This window comes from Gossypium raimondii, chromosome 4 (assembly GCF_025698545.1).
Source record: "Gossypium raimondii isolate GPD5lz chromosome 4, ASM2569854v1, whole genome shotgun sequence".
NCBI classification, from domain to species: domain Eukaryota; kingdom Viridiplantae; phylum Streptophyta; class Magnoliopsida; order Malvales; family Malvaceae; genus Gossypium; species Gossypium raimondii.
This window is the reverse complement of record NC_068568.1, coordinates 47,757,923-47,774,358: the sequence shown is the minus strand read 5'-3', so window position 1 is coordinate 47,774,358 and position 16,436 is coordinate 47,757,923. Positions and strand designations below refer to the sequence as shown.

Sequence of the window (16,436 nt, the reverse complement as noted above, 5' to 3'; positions counted from 1 at the left end):
TGAAACATGTTTTGATCTATCACCTTTGATGTAATCACTCTTCAATTAAGCTATATATGCTGCATTATCTTTGTATAAGATAGTCAACATCTTTTCTTGTAAAGACAAATTACATATCTTATGGATATGTTGGGTCAATAACTTTAGCCGAATACACTCTCGGCTTGCTTCATGCATTGCAATTATTTTTGCATGATTTAAGAGGCAGTAACTAATGTCTGCTTTGTTGAACGCCATGATATGGCAGTACCTCCACATGTAAATAAATATCCCATTTAAGATCGACCTTTATGTGGATCCGATAAATATCCAACATTAGCATAGTCGACTAATAGAGATTTTGAATCATTTGAATAAAATAACCCCATATCAATAGTCACTCTGAGATATCTAAATACATGTTTAATTTCATTCTAATGTCTACGTATTGGAGAAGAACTAAATCTTGCTAACAAGTTTACAGCGAAAACTATCAGGTCCTGTGTTGTTTGCAAGATACATCAATACCCTTATAACACTTAGATATGGCACTTCAAGACCAAGAAATTCTTCATCAGTCTCGCAAAGATGAAATTGATCTTTATTCAAATCTAATGATCGTACAACCACCGAGGTACTCTATGGATGTGCTTTATCCATGTAAAATTTCTTTAAGATCTTTTCCGTATAAGTTGACTGATGAACATGAATTCCATCATTTAAATACTCGAACTGCAGGCCAAGATAAAACTTTGTTTTTCCAAGATCTTTCATCTCAAATTATTTCTTTAAACAATTTACTGCATTTTGAACAAACAGAAATTATTACAAAATCTGATCCAAACCTTTTTTATAAAGACACATGGATAAATTGGATCGTTTTTATAACCTTCTTTTAACAAATATTCACTAAGACGATTGTACTACATATGTCCAGATTGTTTTAATCCATATAAACTTTTCTTTACCCTGATTGAACAATTTTCCCAAGAAACTCTACATCATTACAGGATTTTAAATCCTCCAAAGATTTTCATATAAATTTCACTATCAAGTGTATCATATAAATAGGCTGTAATAACATTCATTAGACGCATGTCAATTTTTTCACGTATTACTAAACTAATAATATATTTAAACGTGATTACATCCACCATAGGAAAATATGTCTTTTCGTAATCAATCTCGGGCCTTTGCGAAAATTATTGTGCTACTAGTCGTGTTTTATATCTTACGACTTCATTTTTCTCAATTGTTTTTGCACAAATACCCATTTATATCCTACCGGATTTACATGTTTGGAAAGTGAATTCAATTTTGCTTAAATTGTATCTTTCCATTTTGACCAATCTTTTCTATTTCTATGTTCCTCAACAGATTTGGGCTTAGGATCCTCATTTCTTTTGTTATTCCAATGGCAACATTATAAGCAAAAATGTTGTCAACAACTTTTCCTTTTTTTTTGGTTCCATATTTTCTTGTATTGACATAACTTATCGAGATCTCTTTATTTTCACCTTCAAGTACTTGAATCTCTTCTTGGGTTTTATAGTTAGTTATGCCATGAGTCTCTTCAGGAACCACCTGCATCCACTATATGACTATCTTGAATATTTTCTCATTTCTTTTTACGAGGATTTTTATCTTTGAAACCAATCAATCTTTGCTTCAACCATGCATCACTTTCATTTACTTTAATAAATTGTCCTATTGGGACTTCAATTCAAATTAAAACATTAACTAGTATATAACATTTGGTTATTCTAATTAGGTTAGTAAAATGAATTATTTGTTGAACTTCTAGTTCACATTGCTTTGTACGAGGATATTAGATACTGATAATTCATTTCAAGTATTTTATTCATCCAACTTTTTATTCTCTCCCTAATGTTGGGAAAACTATCACATAATAATTGAAAACTTATGTCGTAACTAAACCTCCAATTAATCACTCAAAAATATTTATTAATATAAAGAGACTCATATCAATATACATTCCCAACCTCCTATGAAGATCCATCTTTGTGTGTTGTGGTGAAGTAGTTGGAACATATACATACATACAAAAATTTAAATCTGGGAAATATTTAACTCCTGATCAAAAGCCAATTTTAATGGGGGATTATTTATAATATATTAACTTGATGCGTACAAGTGTTGTAGCACGTAAATCAATATAATCCCATATTGAAATATGAAGCTTTGTTCTTATAAGTACTAGTTTAGTTATTAATCGACGCGTTCAATAAATAACTTCTTTAAATCATTATGCGATAAATAACAAGCTTTACAAAAAAAACAAAAAACAAACAAACAAACTCATATACAACAATCAATAAAAGCCTGAGATATGAACTCATCAACATTAGCAAGATGAATTGTCTTAATTGCAAAATTTGAAATTAATTATTTAAACAAACAATCTCGCAAACGACATGTTGCGAGTTGATATCACATATGTGATTATTTTGTAGATGCATCTACCAAAATTATATAATATCAAAATCATCCACACGGTGGATGAATGAACCCACATTCATTTAAGAAATGCAAGATATTAAATCTCAACTTTAGCTAGTGAGTTTCTAATAATCAATTTTCATTGAGAACAAGCAACACATGGGAATTCTTTTAAATAAAAGAATCTTCTAGTTCTTTAATGAATGTTCATATGAATTCTCAATTAATTTTCGCATTATATATGATCCAGATGGTCTAACTTGTCACAACAAGTAGTAAATGTATTTGTATCGCTTAACTTTTGGTTTACTTTAACATGCTTTTTAATTGTACTAATAATGTCAATATAAATTATGACAATTGATAATTTTATTGTTATTCCTTTTATTTTGTGTCCTTATATAAGCAATATTATGACATTTACTTCTAAAATGTCTAAATCAATGTGAAGTCCATAATGTCATTAACTCAATAAAAGAAATATAATTTGCAAACAATTATATGCAATATTCACTTGTGAATATGTCAAAATCTCCAAATTGACTTTAATGATCAAAAGTGATTACAAAATTTATTATATTTATTGTAGACATTCACTTCAAGGAATGTGCAAAAATAATTTAGATAATAATGTAAGCATATATCATATTTCATACCAATAAGATTATATAGATATCATCTCGCTTCAAGGGATGATTAATTAGTATAAATCATCAATCATTCTCGTTCTAAGAATGAGCATTTAGTACATTTTAAATCATTCATATTCTTTTTATCTTTTTGTCAATAATGGCAATATGTTCCATTTTCATAATTGTTATGTACTGACATTTACTTCGGGGAATGGAACAGAACCAGTGGAATGAATAACTCGTTATGTTGTTTAGTCATAAGAGGGCGCGAGATCAATTCAAAATACTTTTAAAATCATTTTCACAAGAGTTTTGCATCATCAATTAACTAGAAAGAAATAGTCAAGTCATGCATGGAGTTTATTGTAAATCAAATGTATGGATAAAACTGACATTTAAAATATTAAACCTAATATAATTCTAGTGTTAGCAAAATTTCATAAACTATTGTAGATATGAATGAAATTTACTTTAAAATAATACATTTCATGTTCACTAAAACCTTTCCACTTTTAATTGCTCACCAATTGCTAAATAGAATAATATAAAATGTATAAAATACACTCAACAACTCTACAATAGTGAATGTTGTCAACCAAGATCATTCAAGAATTAAAAATTTGGTTGTAATTAAATTTGAAATTCTACAATAGAATTAGTCCAAAATCAATTAAAACATTCCTCAACATTTGTCACTGAAAGGACTTAAAACAAACATGTTTGATGTGAAATATTCTTTGATTGTTCGGTGTGAAAAAAATTTTATTTTATTAATATATGTAATAACTTTAATCATTTTTTATTAAGATAATTTTAAACAATATCAAAGTCCAAAAATATATGATGTCTAGAATTTCGAAAACAATATCAAAGTTCAAATTGAAACAGTAACAGCCCGGTCTAAACCCTAATCAGACAATGGTTTCGGGACCACAAATCCGAATTAGAAAAATATTTTAATATTATTTTCTGTGTCTATCATGTGTGAATTTGCTTGCGTGAAATTTTGGTGTTTTAATTTTATCGTTTAAGTGTCCGATTAAATGAAAAGATTTAATCGCGTAAAATGAAAATTTAAGGGTTAAATTCAATAGGGCCGAATAATAGTTGTTCTTTTAATTTAAAGGCTTTATGTGGCAAATAGACTATTATTAAAGCTAGTGGGAGGTATTTGACAAGAATGACTTTAGCATTTAAGTTAGAAATTATTATTATTAAAGGTTAATTGGTAAATGAATTATAATGTATATATTATAATAAAACAAATGAAAATGTTAGTGGATTGTTCATCCACCCATCACCGAATGTTGAAAGAAAAAGAAAGAGTTGAAGCTTTGTTATATTCGGCCTAGGTTGAGCTTGATTGAGGTAATTTTTTTTAATCGGTTTTTGATAATTTTTACGTTTTTGAGATCGTTGCTTCGTGTTCTTCAAAACCCATGCCTTAATTTTTGGAATTTATGATGATTTTGTAATGTACCATCGATGATATTTTGTGATTTTTGTTGGTTGATAGTAGAAAATAAAATATATGGGATAAATTATAATGTTTGTTTTTGAATTTTTGATGAATTTGATTATTTTGAGTTAAATTCTAAGAAATATTAAATTGAGGGACTAAAATGTGAAATAAATGACATGCAAGGACCTATATGAGACTAGGGAATATTCGGCCAAACTACATTGTAATTAATTTGAAATATTTTGTGTTTTGTGCAATTTGGACTGAATTGTAAAAATGTTAAATATTTGGGGCAAATTGGTAAATCACCCATTTATGTGTTTTTGGATGAAATTAAATGAAATTATGTTTGAATGAGTTAAATTTGAATGTGTTTAGATCAAGAATTAAAGAAATCAGACTTGGATCGGGGGAAAAGTAAAGTCGTCGATTAGTCGATCCGTTCCGGTTTATCGCTATCCGAGGTAAGTTTATAATCAAATAGGTGTTATAATTTCTGAATAAATATTAATTATATATGCTGAAATGAAAGTATGCAAAAATATATATATAGCTGAATGTATTTTAGTCGGAAAGTAGAAATAGACGTGAATGTGATTTATCAATATTTAGCACTAAGTGTGCGAGTATGGGATAGCTATCGTTATATGAACAGCACTAAGTGTGCGAAACTAAAATGACGAGGTTGAATAAAGGGCACTAAGTGTGCGAAATTAAAATGGAGATGTTGAATAACGGGCACTAAGTGTGCGATACCGAGAGCAATTTGGTTAGATGAGAAAGAGCACAAAAAAAGTGCAACTTTATTATGGTCTCGAACAATTATTTAGTACATGATAGATCAAGTATGAAATGGTTGAATAATGTATGATATCAAGGTAAGTTGGTTTCTTCGATTGTGAAATAAAAAAAATGGTATATGAGGTAAATGAAAGTATATTAGTATATGAAGGCCTATATTGTGATATTATAATTGTGAATTATATGCATTTATATATATGAATGAGCACATTTGGTTAAGAGTGGGTATATGATTTGAAAAAAAAAATACGTCTTTAATTACATGTAGATCCGGCCAAGTTGAAATTGATTCTTAGTTACATATTAGATAATTAAATTTTGCAAGATCAAAAGTATATATATATATATATATGAATATGATTGCATTATTCAGTTTTGTTATTGAATTATTAACATTATTGAATTGTCTATTTGATTATGACTTACTAAGCTATGATAGCTTATGGTGTATGTGTGTTCCTTCGATTTTATAGATTTTGAAAGCTAGTTACGGGCTCGGAGATCGTCAGTGAAGTCAATCACACTATCGTCCGTTCATCGGTATTTATAAAAGTTAAATATAAAATCTATGGCATGTATAGGCTATACTACCTTTTGAATATATATATTTTGAATGAAGTGTGTATATATAATAAGCCATACGAAAATGGCTTGTTAATTTTCTTATGAATGGTTTCATGTTTTGATTAAATATTATGGTTGATGATATGGTTATGTTTCGCAAATGGTTGAGATGCTAATCTAATGTCTTTATATTTAGTAATTGAGATTGAATTTGGATTATCATTTACTATGTGAAAGTTGTATATTGAGTTACTGTAATTATAGGATAGTTGAAATTGGTTATTTGCATAATGAATCTTGTTTATGGAATTGGCCTTATTAAATGACCTTTGATTAATTGGGGAATAAATAATACTAATATATATATATGTATATATATATATATATAGGATTCGTGTTGGTATGTTTGGTATGAAAATGTTGAATATTGTTGAATTTGACATTAGTTAAAAATAAAATTATATTCACTAAAGTTTGAAAAATTGACCATATGAATAGTAATTTTATTTGTTTGATGAACAAATATTTATATACGATTTGATTAATAGTTTTGTGTAATTGAATAATAATATGCGAATATTCTATGAAATTATATAAATGCTTATGGAATGTTCGCCCAATGGTTATAAATGTTTGTATTTATAAGGTTGGTATAGGTACATATATTAAAATATAATGATTACATGTAAAATAAGTAAATTTTAAATGTGAGTTTTATATACATAATTGGTCTTTGTTGTTTATAATAGATTTATTAGTCGAATAAGCGAAATGTGATATGACCGATAGTGGTGTTTGAAATATCTTGGATAAATTTTAATTATTAATTATATGTTTACAAATATGTTCGATACATGATATGAAATGACTCGTAATAAATTGATATTATATTTTTATTTAAGATTAGGTTGTTTTAGTAGGTTGAACATGCAGATATCTACGATTATTCGAATTTAATTTTTGGTTCGTTAATACCTCGTAACTCAAATCCGGCGACGGTTACGGGTTAGGGGTGTTACAGAAACCATCAAATAAACATATAAAACAACTAGTCTAATGATGATTATAAATCGATGCAAGCTCACATATTATGATGAACATTAAGCCTTGATTAATAAAGGTGGTCGATAATATTATGAATTGTGATTTACAAATCTATCAATTTATAAAATTAAAATTAATTTATCATCATTTAGACATAATCATCAAGCAATTGTTAAATAACATATATTAAGAAGAAAAACATATTTTTATGAACAAAAATTTAGTTAACATATAGGCTCGTGATATGATAAGTAAATTTACCTCAATTTATTATCTTTTGTGAAAGTTTCAATAGCATGCAACTGCAAGCAGTCTATAAAATTTGGCACATTATTTTGACTCCTTAATATATAAAAATAGACCAAATTAAACAAAACCATCATAGTTAATCAAGATTTAAAAAATAATAATAAATAAAACTTCCTGCAAATTGTCGATTATGTGTTTAAATGTAAAATCATGGAGGTTAAGTCTAATCTTCAATACATAAGATCTTTTTTCTTCGAGCATGTTTGTGTTGACAAGTATAATAAAATTAAAAGAAGAATACAAAGATTAAGAGAGAAAGAAAGATTCAACTTTCACATGGATACAATAAGCTTGTACATGTCATCTATTTATAGGGCTTGGTACCATAAGTTACAAAAATTAAGGACCAACATTAAGGTACCCTATAAATGATTTAGGGTTACAAGATAATAAAAGGCTACAAAATAGGTTAGATTTAAAGAGTTATGAACATCTATTTATGGACTTACAACAACACATACATTAAAATTATAATTAAATTAATTATTAAATTGGACTTGGGTTTTATTTTTTATATTTGGGTAGGGCTTTTAGTTTATTTTTATTTTTGAGTTAGGTACTTGGGCTACATTTATATTGAGTTGGATTATTCCACAAAACTATTCTTGAATGTTTAAAAAAGTAACTAATTCAGTTATTTCAGTTTAGGTTATCAAAATCGAAATCAAACTAAATTAATCATTTAAATCAATATAATTAATCAATTTTTTATTTATTTGATGTTATTAATTCGGTTTAATCGATTTAATCAATATTTTACACACCTTTAATATTTTAGCGAAGTGTGTATAACAGTAAGAACCAGAAACAATTAAATCAAAACATTTGCAAATTAGAAAAGAATCCATCTTGAATTAACTTCTAAATCAGCCCAATAAATATTTAGAGAATGTAATTGCTGTTTAATGGTAGCCAAAATGTGGAATATTGTTTGGAATGATTGGTGAGGACACCAGCTGTAGATTAGAATCTTCTTGAGATATATAAAATTAATTTTATATTAATAAATAATTTATTAAATTTATTAAAATAATCATAAACATAACATTTTAAGTTATTTAGATACGGATATTATGTTAGTGTTTAAGTCATAAAATTTTGACTTAAATTACAAAAGTAACTAAAGCCCGGTCGATTGAGTCTTAATTTGATTAGTATGAATATTGTTATTAATATAGGAGGTCGTGAATTTGAGTGCGCTGAAAATTATCATCTTATTTTTAAGTTGAAAAAGGATATGAGAAAGTCCGAATATGGAATGTTTAGAAAAGTTATTTTCTTGAATATATTTCTCTATATATAATTTTATAATACCACACATTGTATTTAATATGGTAATCACACATATTAGGTTTTGTTTTTTTTTTTTTTTATCAATACTGAATAATGCTATTGTCTTCTTATGAGCCGTCGAAGATTCCTTTAAAGAAACGTCCTATGTATTATATATATATAGATTTTCATATTTTAAAAGTTGGAAGTTGACAAAAGTGAGGATAATTTGATGAACTTGTTTCAACTTTCTTCAAACTCTGGAATACCCTTTTCTGTCACTACAACACTCTCTTTGTAAACCATCTTCACCTACATAAACCATGCCCACATCCACACCCACTCACATTCCATCATCATTCACTCCAAACCTAAGCTACCCTCCCTTCTGTCTTTCATATGCTTGTTGTTTTGATAGTGTTGCAGTAAAAAGAGGCTAGCATTGGGAATGGCATCCGCACTGGCTGGAGATGACCTTGCGAGGTCGATGAGCAACCGGTCAATGAGCAAGAGGTCAATGAGCCGGAGGATGAGTTTGGCCCCGTCGGGAAGCCAACGAGGCTGGGCTTCAGCTAGTATAAGGGAGGCATGGAATAGCCAAACCGATGTGTTCCAAAAAAGTGGCAGGGAAGAAGATGAGGAAGAGCTGAAATGGGCGGCCATTGAAAGGCTGCCTACATATGATCGTCTCAGGAAAGGGATGCTGAAGCATGTTTTGGAAGAAGGGAAAGTTGGATATGAACAAGTTGATATCGATAACCTTGACGTGCAAGACAAGAAGAATCTCATGGAAAGTGTGCTAAGGGTTGTTGAAGAGGATAATGAGAGGTTTCTTCTTAGGCTTAGGGAGAGAACCGACAGGTGCCTACTTTCTATACATACATGCATACCATCCTTCTTTTCTTTTCTTGTTTTCAGTAACTTAATTATATATGTAACCTTAATTTTTTTTATTGAAAAGGGTGGGAATTGATGTTCCAAAGATTGAAGTTCGGTTCGAGCATTTATCCATTGAAGGAGATGCTTATCTTGGAACTAGAGCCCTTCCAACTTTGCTGAATTCAACCTTGAACACAATTGAGGTGATTTCTCTTGGATAATCTTTTTTTTTTTTTTTTGGAAGAAATGTTATATGTATACATATATATTAAGTCCTCAGTTTTGGTTTGCATTTTGATGAAATAGGGAGTTCTTGGATTACTCAAGCTTTTCCCTTCCAAGAAAAGAGTGGTCAATATACTCCGAGATGTCAGTGGAATGGTGAAACCATCAAGGTATTACTTTCATTTCCGAGGACTATCAATTAATAGTTCATGACTCTCTAAGAATGAAGTTTCTATTAACTTCAATTTTCCTGGAAATTTTTTTTAACTCATTTTCTTCATCTTATACAAATAGGATGACACTGCTTTTAGGACCTCCAGGGTCTGGAAAAACTACATTGCTGCAGGCACTTGCTGGGAAGACCGACACCGATTTAAGGGTCTGTATAATCAAATTATGTAGTTTATTATTATTATTATTATTATTATTATTATTATTATTATTATTATTATTATTATTATTATTATTATTATTGTATATCCAATTAATAACATGACTTGAAACGTTTGGTTAAGTCTACTGATGAACAATGTTCAATCCTTGAATAGGTATCGGGAAAAATTACTTATTGTGGTCATGAATTTCATGAATTCATCCCTCAAAGGACAAGTGCTTATATAAGTCAACATGACCTTCACCATGGTGAGATGACAGTTAGGGAGACACTCGATTTCTCAGGACGGTGCTTGGGGGTTGGAACTCGATATGAACTCTTGGCAGAGTTGTCAAGGAGGGAGAAACAAGCAGGCATCAAACCAGATCCTGAAATTGATGCATTCATGAAAGCTACTGCAATGGCTGGCCAAAAGACTAGTCTTGGAACTGATTATGTGCTCAAGGTTTGTTCATTGTTGCCTCCATCTCTTTCTGGTTTTATTCTTCAGATTTCCTGTTCAGCAATAGCCTCATTTCTCAAGCTTGGCTTTTTAACTGTGATGTGGTTATAGATTCTTGGAATGGATATCTGCTCTGATATCATGGTGGGTGATGATATGAGAAGGGGCATATCTGGTGGACAGAAGAAACGTGTAACTACAGGTAAACTAGTTATAGAAAAGAAGTGAACAGACTTGGAACCGGGGCTTAACCCTAGTTGGTTCATGTAGCCATCCTTAAAGGGAGGCATTCACTATGTCTGAGATTCAAGTCTCAACATTTGCAACCTCCTCCAGTAAATCAATTTTAAGTACACCATGACATCAACCATGTTTTGATTTAGTGTTTCCTCGTCATTTGAAGCGTTTAATCGATTGGAAAGTCCTTGTTACCATTTAACTTTTTAAGAACAACCTAAAAAGAGCTAGTTATGCAATATGCAGGTGAAATGTTGGTTGGACCTGCAAAAGCTCTTTTCATGGATGAGATTTCAACCGGTCTTGATAGTTCTACAACTTTTCAGATTGTAAAGTTTATGAAGCAGATGGTTCATATCATGGATGTAACTATGATTATTTCTCTTCTGCAACCTGCACCAGAAACCTATGACCTTTTCGATGACATTATCTTGCTTTCTGAGGGTAAGATAGTGTACCAAGGACCGAGAGAGAATGTTCTTGAATTCTTTGAAAGTGTGGGATTCAAATGTCCAGAAAGGAAAGGAGTGGCAGATTTCTTACAAGAAGTGACTTCCAAAAAGGACCAACAGCAGTATTGGTGTAGAAAGGACGAACCTTATCGACATATATCTGTACCAGAGTTCGTGGAACATTTCAACTCTTTCCACATTGGTCAAAAGATTGATGATGAACTTAGAGTTCCATATGATAATTCTAAAACTCATCCAGCAGCTTTGGTGAAAGAAAGATATGGAATCTCAAACTGGGAACTTTTCAAGGCTTGTTTTGCAAGAGAGTGGCTATTGATGAAGCGTAACTCTTTCGTATACATATTCAAGACCACCCAAATTACCATTATGTCTGTCATTGCTTTCACAGTGTTTTTCAGGACAAAAATGAAAGCTGGTCAAATTGACAATGGCGTGAAATTTTATGGTGCACTGTTCTTCAGTCTCATTAATGTAATGTTTAATGGGATGGCTGAGCTTGCACTAACCATATTTAGGCTTCCAGTATTCTTCAAACAAAGGGATTTCATGTTTTATCCAGCATGGGCATTTGCCTTGCCAATTTGGGTCCTTAGAATTCCCCTTTCTTTACTAGAGTCAGGGATATGGATCATCCTAACATATTACACTATTGGTTTTGCTCCAGGTGCCAGTAGGTATGAGAATGAACATATACTTCTACACTTGATTGCATTTAGCCATTTTTTCCTCCTCTGAATTTCCTTAATCTATAACTGTATGCAATAACATGTCCTTAATGTATAATGTTTTAGGTTTTTCCGTCAATTCCTAGCGTTCTTTGGCATTCACCAGATGGCACTGTCTCTCTTCCGCTTCATCGCTGCAGTTGGAAGAACACAAGTTGTAGCAAACACACTTGGTACCTTTACCCTGCTGGTGGTTTTTGTCCTTGGTGGATTTGTTGTCGCTAAAGGTAACTAACTGATTTTTGTCTATACATTGATTACATTTTTCTTTTCTAGTTGAAATGTACTATCTTTGAACATATCTGGTCCAATACAATTGTTTATGGTTCCATGATTGGTAATGACATAAATGGATGCTTAGGTTCCTCATCATTATTGTTATTTATCACTCTCAGGCAACTAATCTCTTTCTGCAGATGACATCAAGTCATGGATGATTTGGGGCTATTACATCTCTCCAATGTCATATGGACAAAATGCCATTGTCATCAATGAATTTCTTGACAAAAGATGGAGTATTGTAAGATCTCTTAAGAATAGGCAGATAACTCTTAATTATCATACAAAATGTTCCTCAGATTATCTTGATATTTTCCTTGCTTTTGATATTGCAGCCTATGCCATTTAATCAATCCATCTCAGTAGGGAAGGTTCTTCTCCAATCCAGAGGCATGTATACAGAAGAGTTCTGGTATTGGATTTGTGTTGCAGCACTCCTTGGATTTTCTCTGCTTTTTAATCTCTTGTTTATTGTGGCATTAACATATTTGAATCGTAAGCTACTAAACTCATGCTAATGTCCATTCTGATTAGCAAAGAACAATCTGATTTTGAAAGAAAATTGAAAATGAAATGCAGCTCTGGGAGATTCCAAATCTGTTATTTTGGATGAGGGTGATGAGAATAAGAACAGGAAGCAATCATCTTCCGACGGACGGCATAATTTGAAATCCATAGAAATGAGTTCACCATCAGCTGCTTCAATCTTTGAAGGTTTGACATGTTTTAACTTGATACTTGAGCCAATTTAGTATGAAAAATACAATTGTTGGATCATCCTAGCATGTCAATAGTACTCGAGCTTACAAGTTAAAATCGTACATGTCTTTTTCTTGTGGTGAAATGCTTTCAGGATTGGATATGGCAATGAAGAATACTCTTGACAACTCAATTCTTAGCGCTTCAGACCAAGCATCTACAAAGAAAGGAATGGTGTTACCTTTCCAACCCTTGTCACTTGCATTTGATCATGTCAGTTACTTCGTTGACATGCCTGCTGTGAGTCACTTCTCCTTATTTCTACTTACTCTCAGCAATTTCACCTTAAAATGAAAAGAATATATATATATATATTTCATTCAAAAGAAGAAAATAGCTTTTTTTCATTGATATCTTCAGGAAATGAAAGGCCAAGGAATTGAAGAGACTCGTCTTCAATTACTGCGAGATGTAAGTGGTGCTTTTAGACCTGGTGTCTTAACAGCATTAGTTGGGGTTAGTGGAGCAGGAAAGACCACCTTGATGGATGTCCTAGCAGGAAGAAAAACCGGTGGGTATATTGAAGGAAGTATCAGCATTTCTGGTTATCCGAAGAACCAAGAAACTTTTGCTCGGGTTAGCGGTTATTGTGAACAAAATGATATCCATTCCCCACATGTTACTGTCTATGAATCGCTTGTGTACTCTGCTTGGCTTCGTCTTCCAAAGGAGGTTAACGCTGAAACACGAAAGGCATGTTTTCTTTCTATACTCATCATGAAATGTGTACAATCATTTAATCTTTTCTGTTCTTATATGTCAACTGAAAGGATATTCTATGTGTAGATGAAGCTTAAAGTTGAAATTTACCAAGTTCATCTTTCTATTTGATAATTGGGCAGCAGATGTTTGTTGAAGAAGTAATGGATCTGGTAGAGCTTAATCCTCTCAAGAATTCTCTAGTTGGCCTTCCCGGAGTTGATGGCCTGTCAACTGAACAACGAAAAAGGCTCACAATAGCTGTAGAGTTGGTTGCGAATCCATCGATCATCTTCATGGATGAACCAACATCAGGCCTTGATGCTAGAGCAGCAGCCATCGTAATGCGAACTGTGAGAAATACAGTGGATACAGGGAGAACTGTGGTTTGCACAATTCACCAACCAGGCATAGACATATTTGAAGCTTTCGACGAGGTATTTGTTGGAAATTTTCCTTCATTTGTTTTTATAATTCCAATGCACTTGCTTAAGAGACTTCCGTTTTTTGTTTGCAGCTATTCTTGATGAAGAGAGGAGGGCAAGTCATTTATGCCGGACCACTTGGTTGCCATTCTCACAAACTTGTAGAATACTTTGAAGTGAGAATCTTTTCTCTCTCACACCTCATCTACAATGAAAATGGTGTTTGAACTCTTCGATCCCTTTGTCACAACTTATGTTTAATAAATTTGTGCAGGCTGTGCCAGGAGTTCCTAAGATCCAAGAAGGCTACAATCCTGCAACATGGATGTTGGAAATCAGTTCCACTGCTGTTGAGGCTCAGCTTGACGTTGATTTTGCTGAAATTTATGCCAATTCTGAACTTTATAGGTAACTAAATTGAAACGACTATCCTTTTCTGCCTGTATCTTCCCCCACATTTTCCTCTCAACTGAGGTTTGTCATTTACTAGGAAAAATGAGGAACTTATCAAAGATCTAAGCACCCCAGTGCCTGGAACTAAGGACCTTCACTTCCCAACTACATACTCTCAAGACTTCTTTACTCAATGCAAAGCCTGCTTTTGGAAGCAGTACCACTCATATTGGAGGAACCCCCAATACAACGGCATCCGATTCTTCATGACCTTTTTTGTTGGTATCATATTTGGAGTAATTTTCTGGGACAAAGGAAATAAGATGTAAGTCCAAAAGTTTATTATTATGGTAATTAACAAACTACAGTTTAACACTAGAAAAATACTAACAGATAATGAGGATATTCTCTCCTTACACAGTATTTTGAAAATGACCTTTGACTAAACTTTGCCATCAAAGAACTCATCTCTGACTATTGTTATGTATACCTTATTGGATTTCTTTTTATGATAATTTTGCAAACTGTTAATTGAACAGACACAAGCAGCAAGATCTGATGAATCTGCTAGGAGCTATGTACTCTGCGGTCCTTTTCCTCGGAGCGACCAACACTTCGGCAGTGCAATCCGTTGTAGCAATCGAAAGAACAGTCTTCTATCGTGAAAGGGCAGCAGGAATGTATTCACCATTGCCTTATGCATTTGCTCAGGTGAAAAAAGAAGCTGAAATCTTAGTTTAGATTCCTCAAATACACAATAAGTAGCTGATACAAACTACATATTGTGTTATATGTTGCAGGTGGCAATTGAGGCAATATATGTTTCAATCCAAACATTGGTATACAGTATACTACTTTACACAATGATAGGATTCCAAATGGAAGTTGGAAGGTTTTTCATGTTTTACTACTTCATATTGATGTGCTTCATGTATTTCACACTCTATGGGATGATGCTTGTAGCTCTTACTCCTAACCATCAATTTGCTGCCATTATCATGTCCTTTTTCCTAAGCTTTTGGAACCTCTTCTCTGGTTTCCTCATCCCTAGGACGGTACGTGTTCAAACATGGAAACAATCATTTAAGCGCTATATAAACAAAATATATCTCAACCCCATGATTGAAAATGCATGCAGGAAATTCCAATATGGTGGAGGTGGTACTACTGGGCATCTCCAGTTGCATGGACAATCTATGGGCTAGTCACATCCCAAGTTGGTGACAAATCAGACATGGTTGAAACAACTGGAGAAATTCCAATAGCAGTGAAAGATTTCCTTGAGAAAAGCCTAGGGTTTGACTATAGCTTCCTTCCAGCAGTTGTTGCAGCCCATATTGGTTGGGTTCTTCTCTTCTTGATTGTGTTTGCCTATGGTATCAAGTTCCTTAACTTCCAAAGGAGATGAGAAGATGCCACTACTTTATTTTATTTTCTTTACATGATGGTGTGTCAATAAATGTGCCGAGAGGGAATTTAATGTCTCTTGTTTTTGCATTTTTTATACAAATTGTGTGTATCTTTTAACGGTTGGGGTGCTCATAATTTGCAATCAAGTCCATTCATCTATTATTATTAACATCTATATGTGTTGTTGATTTCTTCAATACTAGTTTTCAATGTCATGTGATTTTAAATATTATATTTTTAATTACAGTAATTAGTAGTATTTCTTATTTGAATTATTGAATATAATTAAAATACACCGTACTAATTTATCAATTCAAATATTATAATAAAAATTTTCAAATCATAATTAAAGCATTTTAACATATTCAACATACAATATAGTTTTACTTTATGTAACTAATACAAAGTAACATTATTTAAACAATAGCGGATTAGAATAATTAATTCTAATATATTAATTAAGTAATAATTAAAATGCTTAAAATTCTATTCAAATAATAATTTTATTATACATCAAAAAATCAGCTAACTTTTTTATAAATTAAATTATTTTAACTAATAATTGTAATTTAA

At 31.7% G+C, this 16,436-nt stretch overlaps 1 protein-coding gene across 1 annotated transcript; it reads left to right on the top strand.

Annotated features, from left to right (window-relative positions):
- The first annotated feature begins 9,607 nt into the window (after positions 1–9,607).
- On the top strand, positions 9,608–16,009 carry LOC105780983 (pleiotropic drug resistance protein 2). The gene is made up of 18 exons (XM_012605536.2): positions 9,608–9,797; positions 9,922–10,006; positions 10,176–10,466; positions 10,575–10,665; positions 10,947–11,847; positions 11,965–12,125; positions 12,315–12,418; positions 12,513–12,672; positions 12,757–12,891; positions 13,031–13,176; positions 13,297–13,629; positions 13,782–14,072; positions 14,153–14,236; positions 14,335–14,468; positions 14,551–14,778; positions 14,993–15,164; positions 15,254–15,508; positions 15,592–16,009. The coding sequence occupies exons 1-18, from the start codon at positions 9,781–9,783 to the stop codon at positions 15,859–15,861; spliced, it is 3,858 nt and encodes a 1,285-aa protein (XP_012460990.2). The 5' UTR covers positions 9,608–9,780; the 3' UTR covers positions 15,862–16,009.
- The last annotated feature ends 427 nt before the right edge of the window (positions 16,010–16,436 follow it).

Coding starts and splice junctions, on each gene's coding strand:
- LOC105780983 (XM_012605536.2), top strand. Junction 11,848..11,964: donor TTTGCTCCAGGTGCCAGTAG/GTATGAGAATGA, acceptor ATAATGTTTTAG/GTTTTTCCGTCAATTCCTAG. Junction 14,469..14,550: donor GCCAATTCTGAACTTTATAG/GTAACTAAATTG, acceptor GTCATTTACTAG/GAAAAATGAGGAACTTATCA.